At 36.0% G+C, this 16754-nt stretch overlaps 1 protein-coding gene across 1 annotated transcript; it reads right to left on the bottom strand.

Annotated features, from left to right (window-relative positions):
* Window positions 1–4868: 4868 nt before the first annotated feature.
* On the bottom strand, window positions 4869–15464 carry LOC113228799 (synaptic vesicle glycoprotein 2B-like). The gene is made up of 10 exons (XM_026462188.1): window positions 15407–15464; window positions 14214–14375; window positions 13422–13584; window positions 12825–12946; window positions 10439–10680; window positions 9178–9341; window positions 8900–9017; window positions 7988–8277; window positions 5916–6043; window positions 4869–5167 (listed from the first exon to the last, which is right to left on the bottom strand). Exons 1-10 carry the CDS (start codon window positions 15462–15464, stop codon window positions 5100–5102), a joined length of 1515 nt encoding a protein of 504 aa, XP_026317973.1. The 3' UTR covers window positions 4869–5099.
* Window positions 15465–16754: the final 1290 nt, after the last annotated feature.

Raw genomic sequence — 16754 nt, 5'->3', positions numbered from 1 at the left:
TACAAACCAATAAGAGGAGCAGCAGAAAGCAATCCTTGTTGACTGGTGGTAAGGTCGAGATCGCAAGCAGCCGCTGGTAGCGCCACAGAGAAACCGAAGATGTCCAGGTACATGGATAGGATGAGCAGACAGCACGACGCAAGCATGCTGAAGTTGTACTTGCCACATTCTAATAATCACAAAGTGACATTTCTTTGTAGTGATTTCACCTAAACCATAGGTTCTCAAACTTTTTAAACACTTGGGCAAGATAAAATATTTCTACGCCCACCACCACAAGAAAGATTGAAAATACGTATTTTTTATATTAAATTAACACAAAAAAAAACACGAGGAAAAAATATCTCGCATTTGTAGTGTAGTTATATAGATAATTCAGGTTTTATTTTCATATGCGGTGGCACCCCCTGGACAGCATCAACAACGTCCCAAATTGCTTCCGAGGCCTACCACCACTACCACTTTGGGAGACTATGGCCTAAACTCTCAGGCGACTTGGGAACTTCATACGTTTTCCTAGGGTTGTGAACCTTCTTCGACGTGCAGGCTTCGTCACGATGTCTTCCTTCACCGCAAAGCTCACCGTAAATTTTAATCTCCAATTCACAAGACACGACTCATACAGAAACTCACTGCTCAATGTATTACGAGGGGATCGAGTGTCCAAATAGACTCGAGTTCGATATTAGTGCTCGAGTCTATTTACGTAAAGAGTCGTGCTTGAGTTCGACTCAGGTTATGTAACGAATCGAGCTCGAGTCTGGTAAGTACCTACTGAGCGGTGTTGTGGTGTGATGTGTTAAGCTGTAGTATAATTATACTACAGCTTATACTGTAATATAATTAAGTATTATATCTTCTTTCTTTTATAAAACACCATATTAAGTTTTTTTTTATTTATGTATTATGTAATAGATGTTTAATAAAATTGAACCCTGCTTGTCTTCCTCGCGAATTTGTAGTGTGGAAATCGCTTTGAGTCGAGATGTCGAACTCGAGTGTTGTTCAAACTTAGTTAGCTCTACGACCCGAGTTCGTGCTCCGATGACTCGCACTCGACTTGACTCGGACTTGTGAGTATTTTAGGCCACCGAGCCGTGCAAAATTGAATCGAGTTAATAAATGTAGACTCCTGGACTCGAGTATTCCACATCACTACGTACCACCGCTTAGTAGTGATTTATTGTTAGAAGTTTTATTTCTATTCGTGCTTAGTGAATTACTGATCCCAGAAAACTTGAGCAGGTATGGCTTTCTACACGATGGAGAAAGTTTGAGCTTTTAAATGCAGGTGACCAAGGACGATAAAGTGTCATAAGGTCATCTGGTCTTACTTTACTATTGACATTGTATTGTGGACGCATGTGTTTGGCAGTGAGCGGTCTGATAATGACCTGCTGTTTGTAGCTGTTCCTTTTGTGCGATCAATAAGGCTTAAGCATCGACAAATTAATAGACACCGAAAGTATTGAAGGGAAATGGTCTCCACTGAACAATCAATAACCATCGCGCTGCCAAATGCTGAAGATCATACGAAGTGGAGTGGTGACAGATGTTATGAGGTCTTATAGGACGCACACGATTGTCAACAATGGCATGTTAGTAGCGATAGAGTTTTTTTTAGTATTACAGAGTTCCGGTTTTGAAGGATAAAGGCGGCTTCACACGGCCTGTGATGTCAAAACGCGCCGATTTGAATGGGTGATCTCGTAAAACAGATGAGTCTGAAGACCTCGGGCCGACACAGGTGTCGGCGTGTATTCGAGTATGTATAGACAGCTAGGCCGAGGTTTTGAAGTTACCGACCAGTGGCGGATCCAAGCAGGCCCTCCACGAGCAAGCTCGGGCGCGCATGGGCTGCACTTTTCCCGGCGCGTTTCGACAGGCACATGAGACTTGTCAAATTGTGTCTCAGCGTGGCTGGCATAGTGGCAGTGTCCTGCAGATCTTTGCTATTTAAAATATTGAGTGGCACTGAAACTGTTACAGACATGTCACTTACCACTATGTGCACGACGGCCCGTAGCATAGCAATATAAAAATAATGTACTCACCAGTAAGATTTAAAGCAACCTCGTAATTAACTTTTGGTAAATTGTCCTTACTTGTCTGTAGCATTAACGCCATGGTTATAAAATATTAGTTATGTATTCACTGACAAGTTAAAATTAGTACAGTTAATAATAAACTAAGTTAAAAATAGATTGCCGTTTCCTTTCGTACGTAATTGATAAAAAAATTAATTAATTAAACACATCTTCATTTGCATTTGTATAAATAAGTTTAAAATTTAACTAACTTAATTATTGTTATGATTACGATACACAACCTGTTTGACGTTTACTTAACCACTTCTTTATTTAAAATAAACTACAATAAGAGAACATTATTGTATTGAATAAACATTGGAAATTAATGAACCCGAAAGTGTGATTAGTTCTTTTTAGTTTTTTTTGTTTGTAATGTTACATATAGGATTGTTATAAATTTTATGTTACATTTTTTTTAGTTACACTTGTATGATGAACGTTGTTAAGTTATAAAGTAATCCTGTCGAAATGAAAGTCTCAAGTTAACTAAAAATAAATAATAATTCTCAATAACTTATAGAATAATTTCCGATATATAGTTCGCTGTTGTACGCTATCTTATGCCTTGTTTACATTGCTTATTGTGTTTAGTTTAAACTGCCTTCGTGGGCGAACGGTTACCATGTTGGCCTGGGCCGGGAGAAATATTTCTATGGCCTACATTTATATCACTCGTGAGTTTGGGTGTAATTTGTCGTTGTCTATATGTGTCCATGACACAGGGTTTACCTTCTTTTTATAATACTAAGGGACGGGACGACCAAGTCGTGCGTTGTAACACATAAGCTGACAAATCCTATGTGACTGTAATTTAACTAGCACACTTACCCCACCAAATCGGAACGCAGTTATGTTCACATTACGCAGTAATGCTGACACAGAACAATAAAGACTAACCAGTAGTACTGAGGTGTAAAATTTACTTGAATTAATGCAAGTAAAAACATCTTGTACCCAAATGCGGCTTTATAGCAACTCTACTAATTCTAATGTAATGCAAACATGTCTTAAAACATTGTGACTATACGCATTTATAATTAAATTTCGGGAAGCAGACAGTATGCAGCATGCATTCAACTCTTTTATAATAAAAGCCTCAGTCGAGTCTAACACTTGTAATTAATATAAATGTAAATTACAAACCAGCGCGGTGGCGGTGGCCATCACGGACAATACAAGAGTACTTATCATTAAACAAGATGCTATAAAATAAAGACACACACACACCATACAAGTTTTTTTTTTTTAACATAAACATTTCAAAGTACATCGTATTAACTTAATAGTAAGTTTATAGACAATTGAAAAAATTAAATTTCTGACAGTGTGTCCGCCAAATGCGGACTAGGGACCTACGGCTGTGAAGGTACATTACTTGAGTACAAGTTACAATATTCTTGACAACATGTTACAGTATTCGTGACAACATGTATTCAGACAAAATACTAAGTTATTGTTTATGAGATATGACTTCATATGACACAGAATTACATAGCAAATAACATTTTTTTAAATTATTCATTTCTGTAATTGATATTTGTATTTGTATTTGTATTTGTATTTGTATTTGTACTGGAAGTTTAACCTGTCTGCCACTCCTTGTATATTTAAAATTGTCAATTCTTATACAGGAGATTTATATGTAGGAGACGTGCCTCCCTTGCACATTGTCGTGAGAGCCCGAAGTACACCAACACGAAACAGATTCATTCATAGTTTAAGTTTAAAAACTACATTAAAAATATTTTGATCAAAAATCATATTACAAAATTGAAGACTACGTGTTAGATAAAGATGTATGGAAAGACGACATGGCTCCAGAATCCATACAAATTTGATTCAAAGTGTATTCCGTAGCATTTACAGGTAAGTTTATTTGAAAAGAGCAATCCCTAGAGTTTCTTGCTCGTTCTTCTCAGGGAGGTCAGCGTAGTGAACGAGCAGTAGCTTAAATGTGACGATTTCAAGTGTAAATTTATTTTACCTATGAAATAAATAATCTTTGACTTTGACTTTGACTTTGACTTTGACTTATAGAAGGTTGAGCAACTGGTTGTTTCTGCAACTGACAGACTTAATTATGTGTTGTCTGTTCCTTCTACACACATGACGCTCTGGTGCTTCTACTATGTATGTACCTAAAGTTCCCTATACGAATACAAATGACATTAAATAAATACTTTCATAAGAAACGGTAAAATGCTACCGTCTTTTTATTGTCATTAATCAATTTAATTATTTATCGATCATCGAGTCTTAGGTCTCTTGAGATATTTTCGTAATGAATACGGAAATAATCTAATGTTGAATCACTTTATGCGACAATGCGACAGTAATAATATTAGGTAATTGATAATAATTCAAAACAACTCGTACGTTGACGGTAGGGCGCAATGGTGCAACACATAAACCATCTTCTTCGGCTAGGAGAAACTAAAATGGCATACGTAAAGTTTATTAGAGATGAGGTAACAATAAAAAGATAATGTTATCATACCCATTTCTGCCGCCAAGCAGTAACGTGAGCATACTACGTTCCGTCCTACGTTGTCAACTTATGTCTCAGGATTTGGGTTTTCGAATGCACGCGATTATAAATCTTCACTATTCACCAGCGCCTTCAGCTCCGTTCGTAATTCAGTTGGGAGAGCGTTAGGCACTGAAGGTGCTGGTTCGAATCCAGCCGGTGTTATCCAGTTTTCTTAGTGCTGATCTTTGTATAAATAAGTATAACAAATATTTTAAAAGATAAATATAAACGTTTATTTATATACAAAGAGCATTCTCTAGATTTACTCATTCATCTCAGAAGAATCAGCCTTGCGAATGAGTAGTCAAGTTTAATAAATAATGTGACGATTTCAAGTGTTTCCTTATCTACAAATATAGATTATATTTGAGTTTCAGTTTGTTTTGAGTGTCTTATCGTATCGTGTTTTAGGCCTGAAGTTGTATTTAAATGACGTAAACAATATAACAAAAGTGTTGATTTTATTCTAATTAATTCTTCTATTCGTCTTCTCTGCGTTTTTCGTTCTTTGTGTCTGGAGGTAGGAACATTGCTACTATTAAACCAGCTGAAAATAAAAACACATTTTTGAATTTGTTTTTCTTAAAGAAAAAGTTGAGCATAAATAAATTTAGTCAAAAAAGATTATTTTAAATAGAAAATCACCGCGAGACTCCGACACAGAAACAAAATAACGGATAACTTATGTATTTAAGTCGAATGTTTGCTCGACGTGTTTCGAACCAGCATGGGTCCTTAATCATGAGATTCCGCGGCTATGACTCGACGGAAATTGCGCGCCAAAGCCCTGGCAGTCCGATCACTCAGTGCGGCTGCGGGCTCACGCGCCTTCGGCGGGAAACTACGCTGCTTTGCTTCATTTTATTTAAGTACGTTTACGTAAGATACTCAGGATTGCACTTGCAGGACTTTATTAAGATAGTCGTGCAGTTTAAAGTGTCGTAGTTTGTACATTTCACTGAAGGTGTTCGCATATAGTACAACACGATTAACTGTTCACGTTCACGACTTTTACGTTACGACGACAGACTGTCGTGACAATGGGAGGGAAGAGCTAGAACGACAGTCGTCAGACGAAAAAAGTGACGACAGCCGTGAACCGATAAATTGTCGTCACGATCTAGTGGGGACACGACAGTCGTTCTATGATAAAATAAACGTCCACGACAGATAGTTGTGATATGGGAACAGGCTAGACACGACAGTCGTCCAACGATAAATAAAACGTTACGACTTAATGGGAACGCGTCCTGACTAGGTAAGCTTCTTAGTAAAATTTATTTAAAAATTCTTACAGATAACCAAAGCGACGTAGCCCATAAACATGTAATGGCAGTGATCGGCGAGGAGCTCTGCGATTAGCTGCACGCTGATAAAAGCGGAGCCTCGCGCCACAACCACAGACAGGCACGTCGCCATACCCCTGGAAGTAGAGAGAGACAACCGTATACCAATTCCGTGGATCAAAAACTCAAGGACTGGTAATCTTCATACTATTGATCGTAACTCTGAAAAAGATGAAAGTCCTAGAAGTCTTATACACAGATGGCGCTGATCAATAGTGTGGAAGTAGTTTAGAGTAAATGGCCTTCGATGTCATGTAAATCCTCTTTGACATGAAATAATCTCAGTACAGAGTACTAAAAAAACCGACCTCAAAAGTACGTGGAATTACATCAATTTGCCAAGTTAAATTGAAATATCCCCTAGTTCGCCACTACATAGGACTTGATACAGGAGATAATAAAAATCGGTTCTCTCTACTCAAAGTGAATTGAGAGAGAAAAACGCCTTGAATTGGGGAATAGCAAAACCAATCATTAAAATAATTGCTCATTAAATAAAATTTAGGCGCTATTTATAAAAATGAATGTTCATGCGTGATCAGCCACCCTTAGAGGTGGATGATTTTCTTCAAAATGAAAAAAATAATCATGAAAATCGGTTCACAAATACCGGAGTTATCGCGTAACATACATACAAAAAAAAACATACAGTCGAATTGAGAACCTCCTCCTCTTTTTTTGAAGTCGGTTAATAAAATAGAAGTATTTTTTTCTCTGGTACTAAAATTATTTAAATATTGCCCATGAGCTAAAATTATTTTCAGAACTTTGGACAAATATGCGTGTCAATAGATGGCATTATGTGTTACAAACTCATTTAAAAATTAATGCTTGCTAATAAAGGTAGATGGCGCTAATCTTAAAAAACATAAAACTCTGTGAAATAAGCGCTATCCAGTTGCTTTGTTTGTTATTACTAGAAATTAGAGTGACTTTAAAGAATTGCAGCTCGTCAATGTAAAACAAATTAGTTACAAAAATAACTGTTAGGTACTCGTTGCGGCATTTGGTTTAAGATTGAAATCGGTTAACGGAAAGTGAGTGAAATTCAATAAATCCTCTAATTTACGATCCTTAGGAGTGAAATGTTTACTTTAAATTTCAATGGGCCCACTTCTAAGGCATCCGCTTTCCAACAAAAAATGGACGTAGTTAAGCAAAAATGTACCAAACGGTTTCTAAAGTCTAACCTCTTAGATCAGCAAAAAAAATCCAACATATATAAAAATATCCATTTGTATTAATAATTATAACAAACTAGTGGAGTAATTTCACAAAAAAATAATTGAATATCAATTAATTAAAAATTTAATTAATACAGTGAATAGCGACATCTCTCGCCAGTGGTAGCTGTAAAGGTACTAACTGGGTGATAAATCTGTCAAAGATTTCTCATAGATGGCGCTACGACTAAAAAGTCGTTGAAAAACCAAGTACAAAGACACGACGCAAGCACATAGAAAAATTCGTGAGGTCCGTGGCTTAGTTGGTATAGCGTCTGGCACGGTATGCAAGAAGACGTCGGTTCGAATCCGACTGGATCAAAGGAAATTTTTCTGAGTGTTCGATCTTTGTATTAATAATTATAACAAACTAGTGGAGTAATTTCACAAAATAATAATTGAATCTAAATTCAACAAAAATTTAATTAATATATAAAAATAAATAAATATCTCGGGAGTTACATGACATTATAAGTTTTGAAAATAAAACAAGAGTGAGAAACACTTTTAAACTTCAAACTGCCATTTCTCGAAAATGAGTGGATGTGGATTGGATCCTTTTTGTTTTGTTTAACTACGTCCAAATAATCTGTTCACAAATGTCAGACTAATCGCGTAACATATAGAAAATGAATGTAGACGAATCGAGAACCTCTTTCTTTTTGAAGTCGGTTAACTACAATTTACTTTTTGCGCCTTTGCAACACCGTAAATGCGCGTCGTCTGCGTGTATAAAATACGCCGTGTACGTACGCAATCATAATCTAAAACCACAGTAACAAACAATTATAAACAAACCTCAAATGTGTTGGATTGAGTTCAACCAAATAAGTATTCATGTTTCCCAGTATAAATGAGACGTAGAGAAACAAATAGAAAAACGCGATGCTTAGTAGAGGTACCCGCAGAAAAAGCAGCGATATTCCAAACAAAATTGAGAGAATGAACACCAATAGTGTTGTCTTTTTCTTTCCTAAAGGTTTCACAATGAACGAGAGCAGAGTGTTCAGAATCGCTGCGGCACCGGAATAGACCATTACTGAGTATAATGTTATAGGTGGGATCACGTTGTCGCAGTTATGGTTAGTCTGAAATGATAAAAAAAAGCAAAACTTCAATTACAATTTCAATTTTTATAGAATAGATATTCAATTATTTTTTATGTTAAATTACTCCACTAGCTTGTTATATCAATACACAGATCGAACACTTAGAAAAACTTCCTTCGATCCGGCCGGATTCGAACCGGCGTCTTCTAGCATACCATGCCAGACGCTATACCAACTAAGACACGGAACGAACCAGCGCACCTCACGAATTTTGCTGTGTGCTTGTTGTTGTGTCTTTGTATTTGGTTTTTCAACGACTTTTTAGCCGTAGCGCCATCTATGAGAAATCTATTCATCCAGTTAGATACCTTTACAGCTACCAGTTCCGGCTAGAGATGTCGCTATTCACTGTATTTCAATTTTTGTTGAATTGATATTCAATTATTTTTTATGTTTAATTACTCCCCTAGTTTGTTATGATTATTAATGCAAAGGTTCGTTCCGTGGCTCAGTTGCTATACCGTCTGCCACGGTATGGTAGAAGACGTCGGTTTGCATCCAGAAGATTCGAAGGAATTTTTTCTAAGTGTTTGATCTTTGTATTAATAATTATAATAAATATTTAACTATTTTGTTTTATTTAAAATTAACATTTACTTACAGTGTTATTTTTTCGAGCGGCCGTGCTGGCAACCTCGCATAAAGTTTTCCCTGTAGCCTCTTTGCCATTGAAATAGGCGTTTGTCATCGTAGGGATCCACATTGTGAAGCCTGTTGAGCTGAGAAATATTGAATTAGAAAATAAGATGATGGCAATTTTGTATAGACAATAATAATATTGGAAATTTATAAATAAATAATGTTTTTGTAAGTTCATGCAATTGGAAAATGTTTGCCAAAGCTACTTCATTTGAAACCTGGTCCGTCTTACGTACTTACGTCATATATGCGCAGAGCAGCAAGTAATAAATTATAAGAGAATTTTTGAGCAGTGGAGGTTTGAATAGTGGTGCAGTTTGATTCCACATCTTGCGGACGAATGACACTTTTGTATTTTCGTTAATGGTGTTTACTTGTGTCTCTTCGAGGTAGACTGTGGTGATCTTGAAGAAGAATAATAGTGGGCAAATTAGCAACTTTGTTTCCGTTTTCATTATTAATCATTCGGAAGTGGACTATAATATATGTTTATTTCTCAAATATCTGATCATTATTGAAAATGTCAGCCCCATTCATTGACCTACCAACATCGAAGGACGTCGGGACTGCGCTTGGGTGCCCAAACCGAAACGGCACCGAATATCAAAAAGAACATGAAGACTGGGGTCCCAAAATTTCATACTTTTTGAACGCATGTTTTGTGGATAGTGCGCTTGTTATAATAAAAAAAAATTTTAAAAATTACTGAAGTGAAAAAAAAAATAGTATTGTTTTATCACAGTTAACATTTAAAAGTGTTATATTTATACAGTATGGCCCCATTAGAGAAACAATATATAAAAAAACACTTAATAGAATTCAAACAGAATTAAATCAAAATACTACCTAACCAAACATATTTACAAAGTCTTCGCGGCATTAGTTGTTGGCTCAGACAAAATGGATTGTGTCCTTCCAACATTGAATGTAAGTACATACCAAAAATCTCTCCCGCCGTTAGTTGAAAGGGCGCTTGTGACAAAAAATCAAAACGAGAAAATATAATTAAAGAATGAAATTTAAAAAATATCTACTTTTCTCTTGCGGTAATTTATCCACATTGGAAAAAATAAAAATAGTGACAGTTCGGCCTTTTTTTACTGATCACGGCAGCATATCAATATTTTTTTTGAAAAAATGTCATATGCGCCCTTTCAACTAATCATTATATATAATATAAATAACCCTGATAGGTTCCGTCCGAACACTTCATGAGCAAATGTATTATCTTCAGGAATTTCTACACTTGGTAATTCGGAGAATTCTCCTCATTAAATACAAAAATTTATTTAATGGAACATGTCCGGATTAATTTCACTTGTGGAATATAAATATACATATATTTAAATGAGTTTTAATTGAATTTTGTTGGTGTTGATTATATACGCGCACGGACTGTATAAATCGAGCAGCTACCAGTATTGAGTCTAGAGCAGTACACCGGCGCAAATTGGTTGTGTATTGTAGGTAATAACCAGTTTTTAAATCTATGATAGTTTACCTTAAAATCATCCTTAGATCCTATGTTACAAGAATGAATAGACTTCAGTATTCTCATAGCTTCGTCGTCTTGTTTCTTGCTAAGAAGGAACTTAGGACTCTCGTGCAAGAACAAAAGACTTATAATCCCTAGAATTCCAGGTGAACAGATAACCAACATCAGCAGGCGCCAGGGTCGGAACTCAAGAGCCAGGCAGTGAATTGGGATCCGGAAGGTCAGGCCGACAATTGAAAGAGAAAATACTGGAAGAAAGAAAGTTTAGCTTATACTGTGATATGTCTCGTTCATGAATTGTTCCAGGCTCAAATACGAGTCAACATTAACCTCAGTCTGTGTCTTTGGCCGAGGAGACACTAGCCACTGAAGGTGGAATGTAAAACACTTTCCCGTCGTTGAAGCCTAAGATCCGATTTGTATTCGTTTCGTGGGGGCTACCCTCGATCTCCGTTCGACATCCGTCCGAAACAATTACTGTCAAATAAGTAATATTCGACAAAATTAAAAGACAAGTATCCAGTATGAAGCTTCATTCGCATCGCGCGTCTTTTCATTTGGTCAAGTATTGCTTATTTGGCAGTAATTCGTATATTGGTGAATATTACAGATAAAGAAAGTTGTAGACCTCATTTCATTAAATACAAGATTTTCACTCTTGCTTCCATTTATATATTCAAATGTGTAAATTAGTACGGAAAAACAAACATTTATATCCACGAACAGAAGACTTTCAAACACGTACCTTAAGAAATAGAAATAAATTGGCTTTACCCCTCACCAGATTACACATAGTTAGTTCAGGAACATACCATACGTCAATAAAAATATATAATAAGTTACCAGTGGAAATAAAAAATATAGAAAAAGATATAATATTTTATAAAAAGTTAAAGGAATTCCTTATAGCAAAATGCCCATATGACGTTAAAGAATTTTTAGAAGGTAATTAGAATAAGAGAATGTTTATAATTTTATATGTTTCATTCATTATTCAATAAGAAATTATGTATTCCAACAATTTATGTATTCCATTTATTAATTTGTAATTTACTAAATTCTTTCATTTTGACATTTTAAATTTTATTCTTATATTATTGCAATGCCCTACAGGGCTAATGTTGAGAACCGTCACTAGCTCTAGAACACCATGTACTACAACATTGATGCAATAAAGATTATGACTATGACTATGACTAATTGGTTCGGACGAATGTCAGACGGAGATCGAGAGTAGACCCCCGTATCCGAGACTATACAAATGTAGAAAACTTGGACCCACTGCGGATCTCGCCTGTGCACTAAGTTCAATTCGAACGTTTTTACACCTCGAGCTAAAAATGATCCCTGTGACATTTCGGACCGTCATTTCCCAGATTCGGAACTGTTACGAATTTGGACGTAGTGCGCCAACGCTCTTAGGGGGTGAGAAGGCTCGCAGCTACTACACCCTAAGAATATTTCATTGGAACACGTTGCCAGCTTGTCAGGCATGACGTTTCAAGGCATGATATAAAAATTTATAAAAATTTATAATAAACTACCCAATGAAATAAAAAAACTGACATATACACAAATGACTACAGAATTGTACAAATGGTTAGTTGTAAAAAAGTTTTACAGTGTGAATGAATTCTTGGAACAATAATTATGTATTATTAAAAAAATAAATAAAAAAAACTTAAATATTTTTTTTAATTCTTGACATATATGTATATGTATTTTGTTTTTGTAACTTTTGACATATTTTTTTTTGTAATTCTTGAATTTTTATTTTTATTATTATTTTTAATTCTTGACATACTTAATCTGTGAAAATTGTGACTTATTTATTTAAAATTGTAATAGTCAATCAAGATAATATTATTACACATTTGCATGCTATCGGATATGCGAAACATGTTTGTACTGGTTTTCTTTTTTTTGCTACAACTTTTATACCATGTTCGAAGCAAATAAACAATATGATTTGATTTGATTTGATTTGATCTTTGATAAATATTTCTTAAATTAGAAGAATTGAAAGTACAAAATTTTATATTTTCTTCTTTACTGTATTACGTCCATTTACTAAATAATTATTTCCAGTATTTAAAGTCAGTGTTAATTTGGGATTAACTGTAATTTTTCGTCCATTAAACCAAAGCTCAAGTTGAACTAGTCGTCTTGAAGACAAAAAATTGACGACACCCGTCAATTGTTTCGAATTCGGGTTGGCCAATCGGAGCGCAGTCGTCACAGTAATAATTTGGCAGAATAGTTTTCTAAAAAATTAAATGATACTTCGTCCTTATTTCTGGTTATATACTCGATGATTGTTAGAAACTAAAGACAAGTGTATTTGGTCTGACTAAAGCGAGGAAAAAAGTGTCAATAACAAAAAGGGATTTACGTGAAATGACGAGCTGGCTGCACATAGTGGCGCTTGCCATTAGAAACATGAATCTGCTACGTTGCTGTCGAGGTATACTTTCACCCAGCAGTACGAACGCAGCGGCGTTTGCTGACGAGGTGCTGGAAATCAGGATAAGGATTTCAATGACGGGACGAACAAGTTCTGGGCCTGGTGGTTAACGACACGACTACCCATAATAGTTGCTGTGCCACTCAAAGCTTTAAATAGCAGAGATCTGAGGGGCATTGCCACTGCGCTGTTACCCTGAGACACAAAGTTGACAAGTCCCATGTGTCTATACTTTCAGCAACACCCTTAACTATTTAAAACTGGAACGCAGTAATATGAGCAATACTGCTTGCTAGCAGAAATAGGTAAGGTGGCTGTACTTCTCTGGACGAACGATTCACAAAGCGCTCTACTGCCATTAAAGATTAATTTTACTATGTATATGGACATCAATAGTTTATTCAAATATTGGTGATGATCATAAGAAAGAAGTTGATTTCTTTAAATTTATGAATAAAAATCAATCAAAACAATTGAAAAGCTGATTATTTTAGCCTCTAAAGTTTTAAAACACTGTAAACTCACAAGCTAGCAGAGAAAAACTTGAGCGCAGCGAGTGCATCAAAGGTAGGAGCAATGCTAGCAGCTAAGTTGAAGAACATGCCAATAGGCATTGCTATGAGCAACGTCTTGCGTCGGCCCAGTGTATCTGCGCAGAGGCCCCACGTATAGGAAGATACCATAACACCTGAGAATCAATAATTAAAAGCCTTAGAGCCAGTCCACACTTTACGTTGCGGCGCCACACCGCAATGACGCACAGGCTGTTTGACGCAGCAGCGTTGGGACACAACTAAGCGATATGGAGTTTACGCTCAGAGCAATGCCTCTTTGGCATCGCATCGCGTATACTTCCCGACCTCGTCTCTCTGGTTGCATGTACGACGGGCGATGCAATGCACTGTTTGGTTATACCATGGATATTTCTATGTAGGACGCCGCAACGGCACCGCTTGGGCACTACGTTGCCGCCGCAACGCGTCTTGTGGACCGGCTCTTACAAAGGTAAAAATTGATAACGTTTGAAGAAGGCAAAGCTTTCTTAACATATACGCGCAGTTAGAGGCAATACAAAGTTATGAGATCATAGCACTCAACTACTGTTCCTGTAGGAGGTTAAAAAACAACATGAACTAATTCCGTAATGCGATGCCATCGATATCTGAGTGACTATTAGATCACCCTGGCACCTTGAACTGTATGGCGTCTTGTTTAATACTTAAAAAAATACACTGTAACATATGTACAGAGGAGTCTTTTAGAATTTAAATGCGGTCTGTAATCTATTTAAGTATCAACTATAATAAACGAACGAACCAATAAGCGGTATCGCAGAAAGTAGTCCCTGTTGACTGGTGGTGAGCTGGAGGTCGCAGGCGGCGGAAGGTAGCACAACGGAGAAGCCGAACATGTCCACGAACATCGCCAAGATCAGCAAGCAGCAGCACACCAGCATGCCGACATTGTACTTGCCGAAACCTTGTAATCAAGATTTTTACGTCCAAATGTGCTTTAAATGATCTAATCTAATCTCGATGTATATGGTTAGGTCGTTTTCAAGTTAGACGCTTCAAACAGCGAGTTACGCACTGTGGCGCTTACGGCTTGCAGAACCGGTTCGTTTCCTAAAATTTTGATTTCCGGCATTGAGCTCATCTCAGTACCGGTACTCCCGGTATTTCCGGTACTTCTTGAAAAGCTTAAACTGTAAGCAATAACTATGCTTTTTCCGGGCTATCCGTATCTATTAAATAGTTTTCGTAATAATAATATCATAAATAATAAAGAAAAACCTAATTCTCTAATGAAACTAAAGGCTTTTAATCGACTTTAAAAAAAAAGGAGAAGGTTCTCAATTCGACCCATTTGATCCCATTTAAATTTAAAAAAGAAAATATTCCACCTCGAAGAGTAGCAAATTAGTAGATACTCATAAGTCAGGTTTATTGGATTTCAACCAAATAGATGTAATGTCACAAACTTTTGAAGTTGGTTTATGTTTTTTATAAGAAAGGTACAATTATTATGATTCTTAGTGACGGCGGATGAACGAGTCGTGCACCTGGTGTTAAACGACACGCCTGTCCATAGCAATTGCAGTGTTACTCAGGGCTTTAAATACGCAAAGATATGAGGGACACTGTTACAGATGACAAGTTTTATCTTACCTATTTCTGCCGCCAAGCAGTAATGTCATGCATTACTGTGTTCCGGTTTTGAAGGGTAAGGGGTGCTGGTGAAATTACAGGCACATGAGACTTGTCAACTAATGTCTCAGAGTGACGGGAGCAGTGGCAGTGCCCCTAAAATTTTTGCGATTTCCAGTTCTGAGTGGCATTGCAACTGTTCTGGGCAGGCGTGATATTTGATATTACAAAAAAAAAGTCTCATGTGCTTGTAATTTCACGCAGTAATGTTCATATTACTGTTTGGCGTCAGAAATAAGTAAGGTGGCTGTTCTTTCCTGGACAAACTCTTTCACGCTTCTATTCTTACTAAAAATTACCTACCTGTCAATTCCAAAGCAGTTTCGTATTCGTAACTGTGCGATTGTTTTCTTTTATCCATTATATTGCTATTTTATTATTTGTTATTAAAATCTTGAAATCAATATTCATTTACAATGTTATTGTATGAATACAACTCTACTAAATGAAGCACGAGAGCAAATTGTTCATCTGCAATCTTTTATCGTAAGAATATTAAATGAGACAAATAGACGCTGTTTGTTTAGCCAATTGAATACGAAGCCGAGATATATTAAGATATGATAGATAGATATGTCATTTGTTTATTTAATTGTTCAAATGCTATGAAATTTTTATAATTTATTTAGTTATTATTAGACGTTTCAATTTTTTTTATTACATTGTGTCTTGAAATTTTTTTAAACGACTTCAAAAAAGGAGAAGTTTTTCAACACAACTGTATTTTTTTCTATGTACATATGTTACGCGATATCGAGTATATAACCAGAAATAGAGACGAAATGTCATTTAATTTGTTTGAAAACTATTCTGCCATATCATTACTGTGACATCTGCGCTCTGATTGACCAGCCCGAATTCGGAAGAAGTGACGGGTGTCGTCAATTGATTTACTCCAATTCGACCAGTTTAACTTGAGCTTTGCTATAATGGACGAAAATTGCGAAATTACATATTTAATATTTAATTACCGATGAAATTTGATTCCGTTTGTTTTGTAATTAGATATTCTGCTGTTTTTTCCCAAACCACCAAATGGAACAGCATGCCATTGTTACAGAATATTTTTGGTATATACGGAGACGTATACACAGGTCAGTTAACCATTGACCCTTACTGATAGGTAACCTTATAAGTGATGTATCACTGTGGAGTTACCTGAAATGTATGACCCTTGTTTCGTCTCTATTTCTGGTTATGTACTCGATGTTACGCGATAACTCAGGTAGTGCTTTGAACAGATCTTGATGATTCTTTTATTCTTGGAAAGAGAGCACCTCAGTATTGGTCCCATTTGAATTTGAAGATATATTCCACGTCTAAGGGTGGCAAACTAGGGGATGACTCCGGTTTCGCGCACTTTCCGGTAACCTATTTCAATAAAACTTGCAAATAGATTTAAATTCCACGAAATTTTGAAATCTTTTTTTTTTCTAAAATAAAGTCACAATTATTCCTTTCGTTTTGTCTTTTTTTTCTTTTTCGGCAGTCAAATAAATGTATTTAAGTATTTCTTTCTAATTGTTTATTGCCGCCATTCTTATCAAGTATTCTTGACTATATCGTAGATAAATCTAAATTTTAGGACAGTATGTTTAAGTATTTATTTAAAATAGGAAATGCGGAGTTTCAAATAATGCGTATTAGCTGA

The sequence above is a fragment of the Hyposmocoma kahamanoa genome, unplaced genomic scaffold (genome assembly GCF_003589595.1).
Source record: "Hyposmocoma kahamanoa isolate Upper Pololo Valley unplaced genomic scaffold, ASM358959v1 243, whole genome shotgun sequence".
Lineage (NCBI taxonomy): Eukaryota > Metazoa > Arthropoda > Insecta > Lepidoptera > Cosmopterigidae > Hyposmocoma > Hyposmocoma kahamanoa.
This window is presented reverse-complemented; position numbering and strand designations above follow the sequence as displayed.

What these genes read in the sequence shown, in the direction of transcription:
- LOC113228799 (XM_026462188.1), bottom strand. Translation starts at nt 15,464, where the DNA reads ATGGATAAAAGAAAACAATCGCACAGTTACGAATACGAAACTGCTTTG. An exon ending in CAGCCAGCTCGTCATTTCAC is followed by an intron (nt 10,681 to 12,824) that starts GTAAATCCCTTT and finishes TCTTTCTTCCAG; the next exon opens with TATTTTCTCTTTCAATTGTC. An exon ending in CTCAATCCAACACATTTGAG is followed by an intron (nt 6,044 to 7,987) that starts GTTTGTTTATAA and finishes CTCTACTTCCAG; the next exon opens with GGGTATGGCGACGTGCCTGT.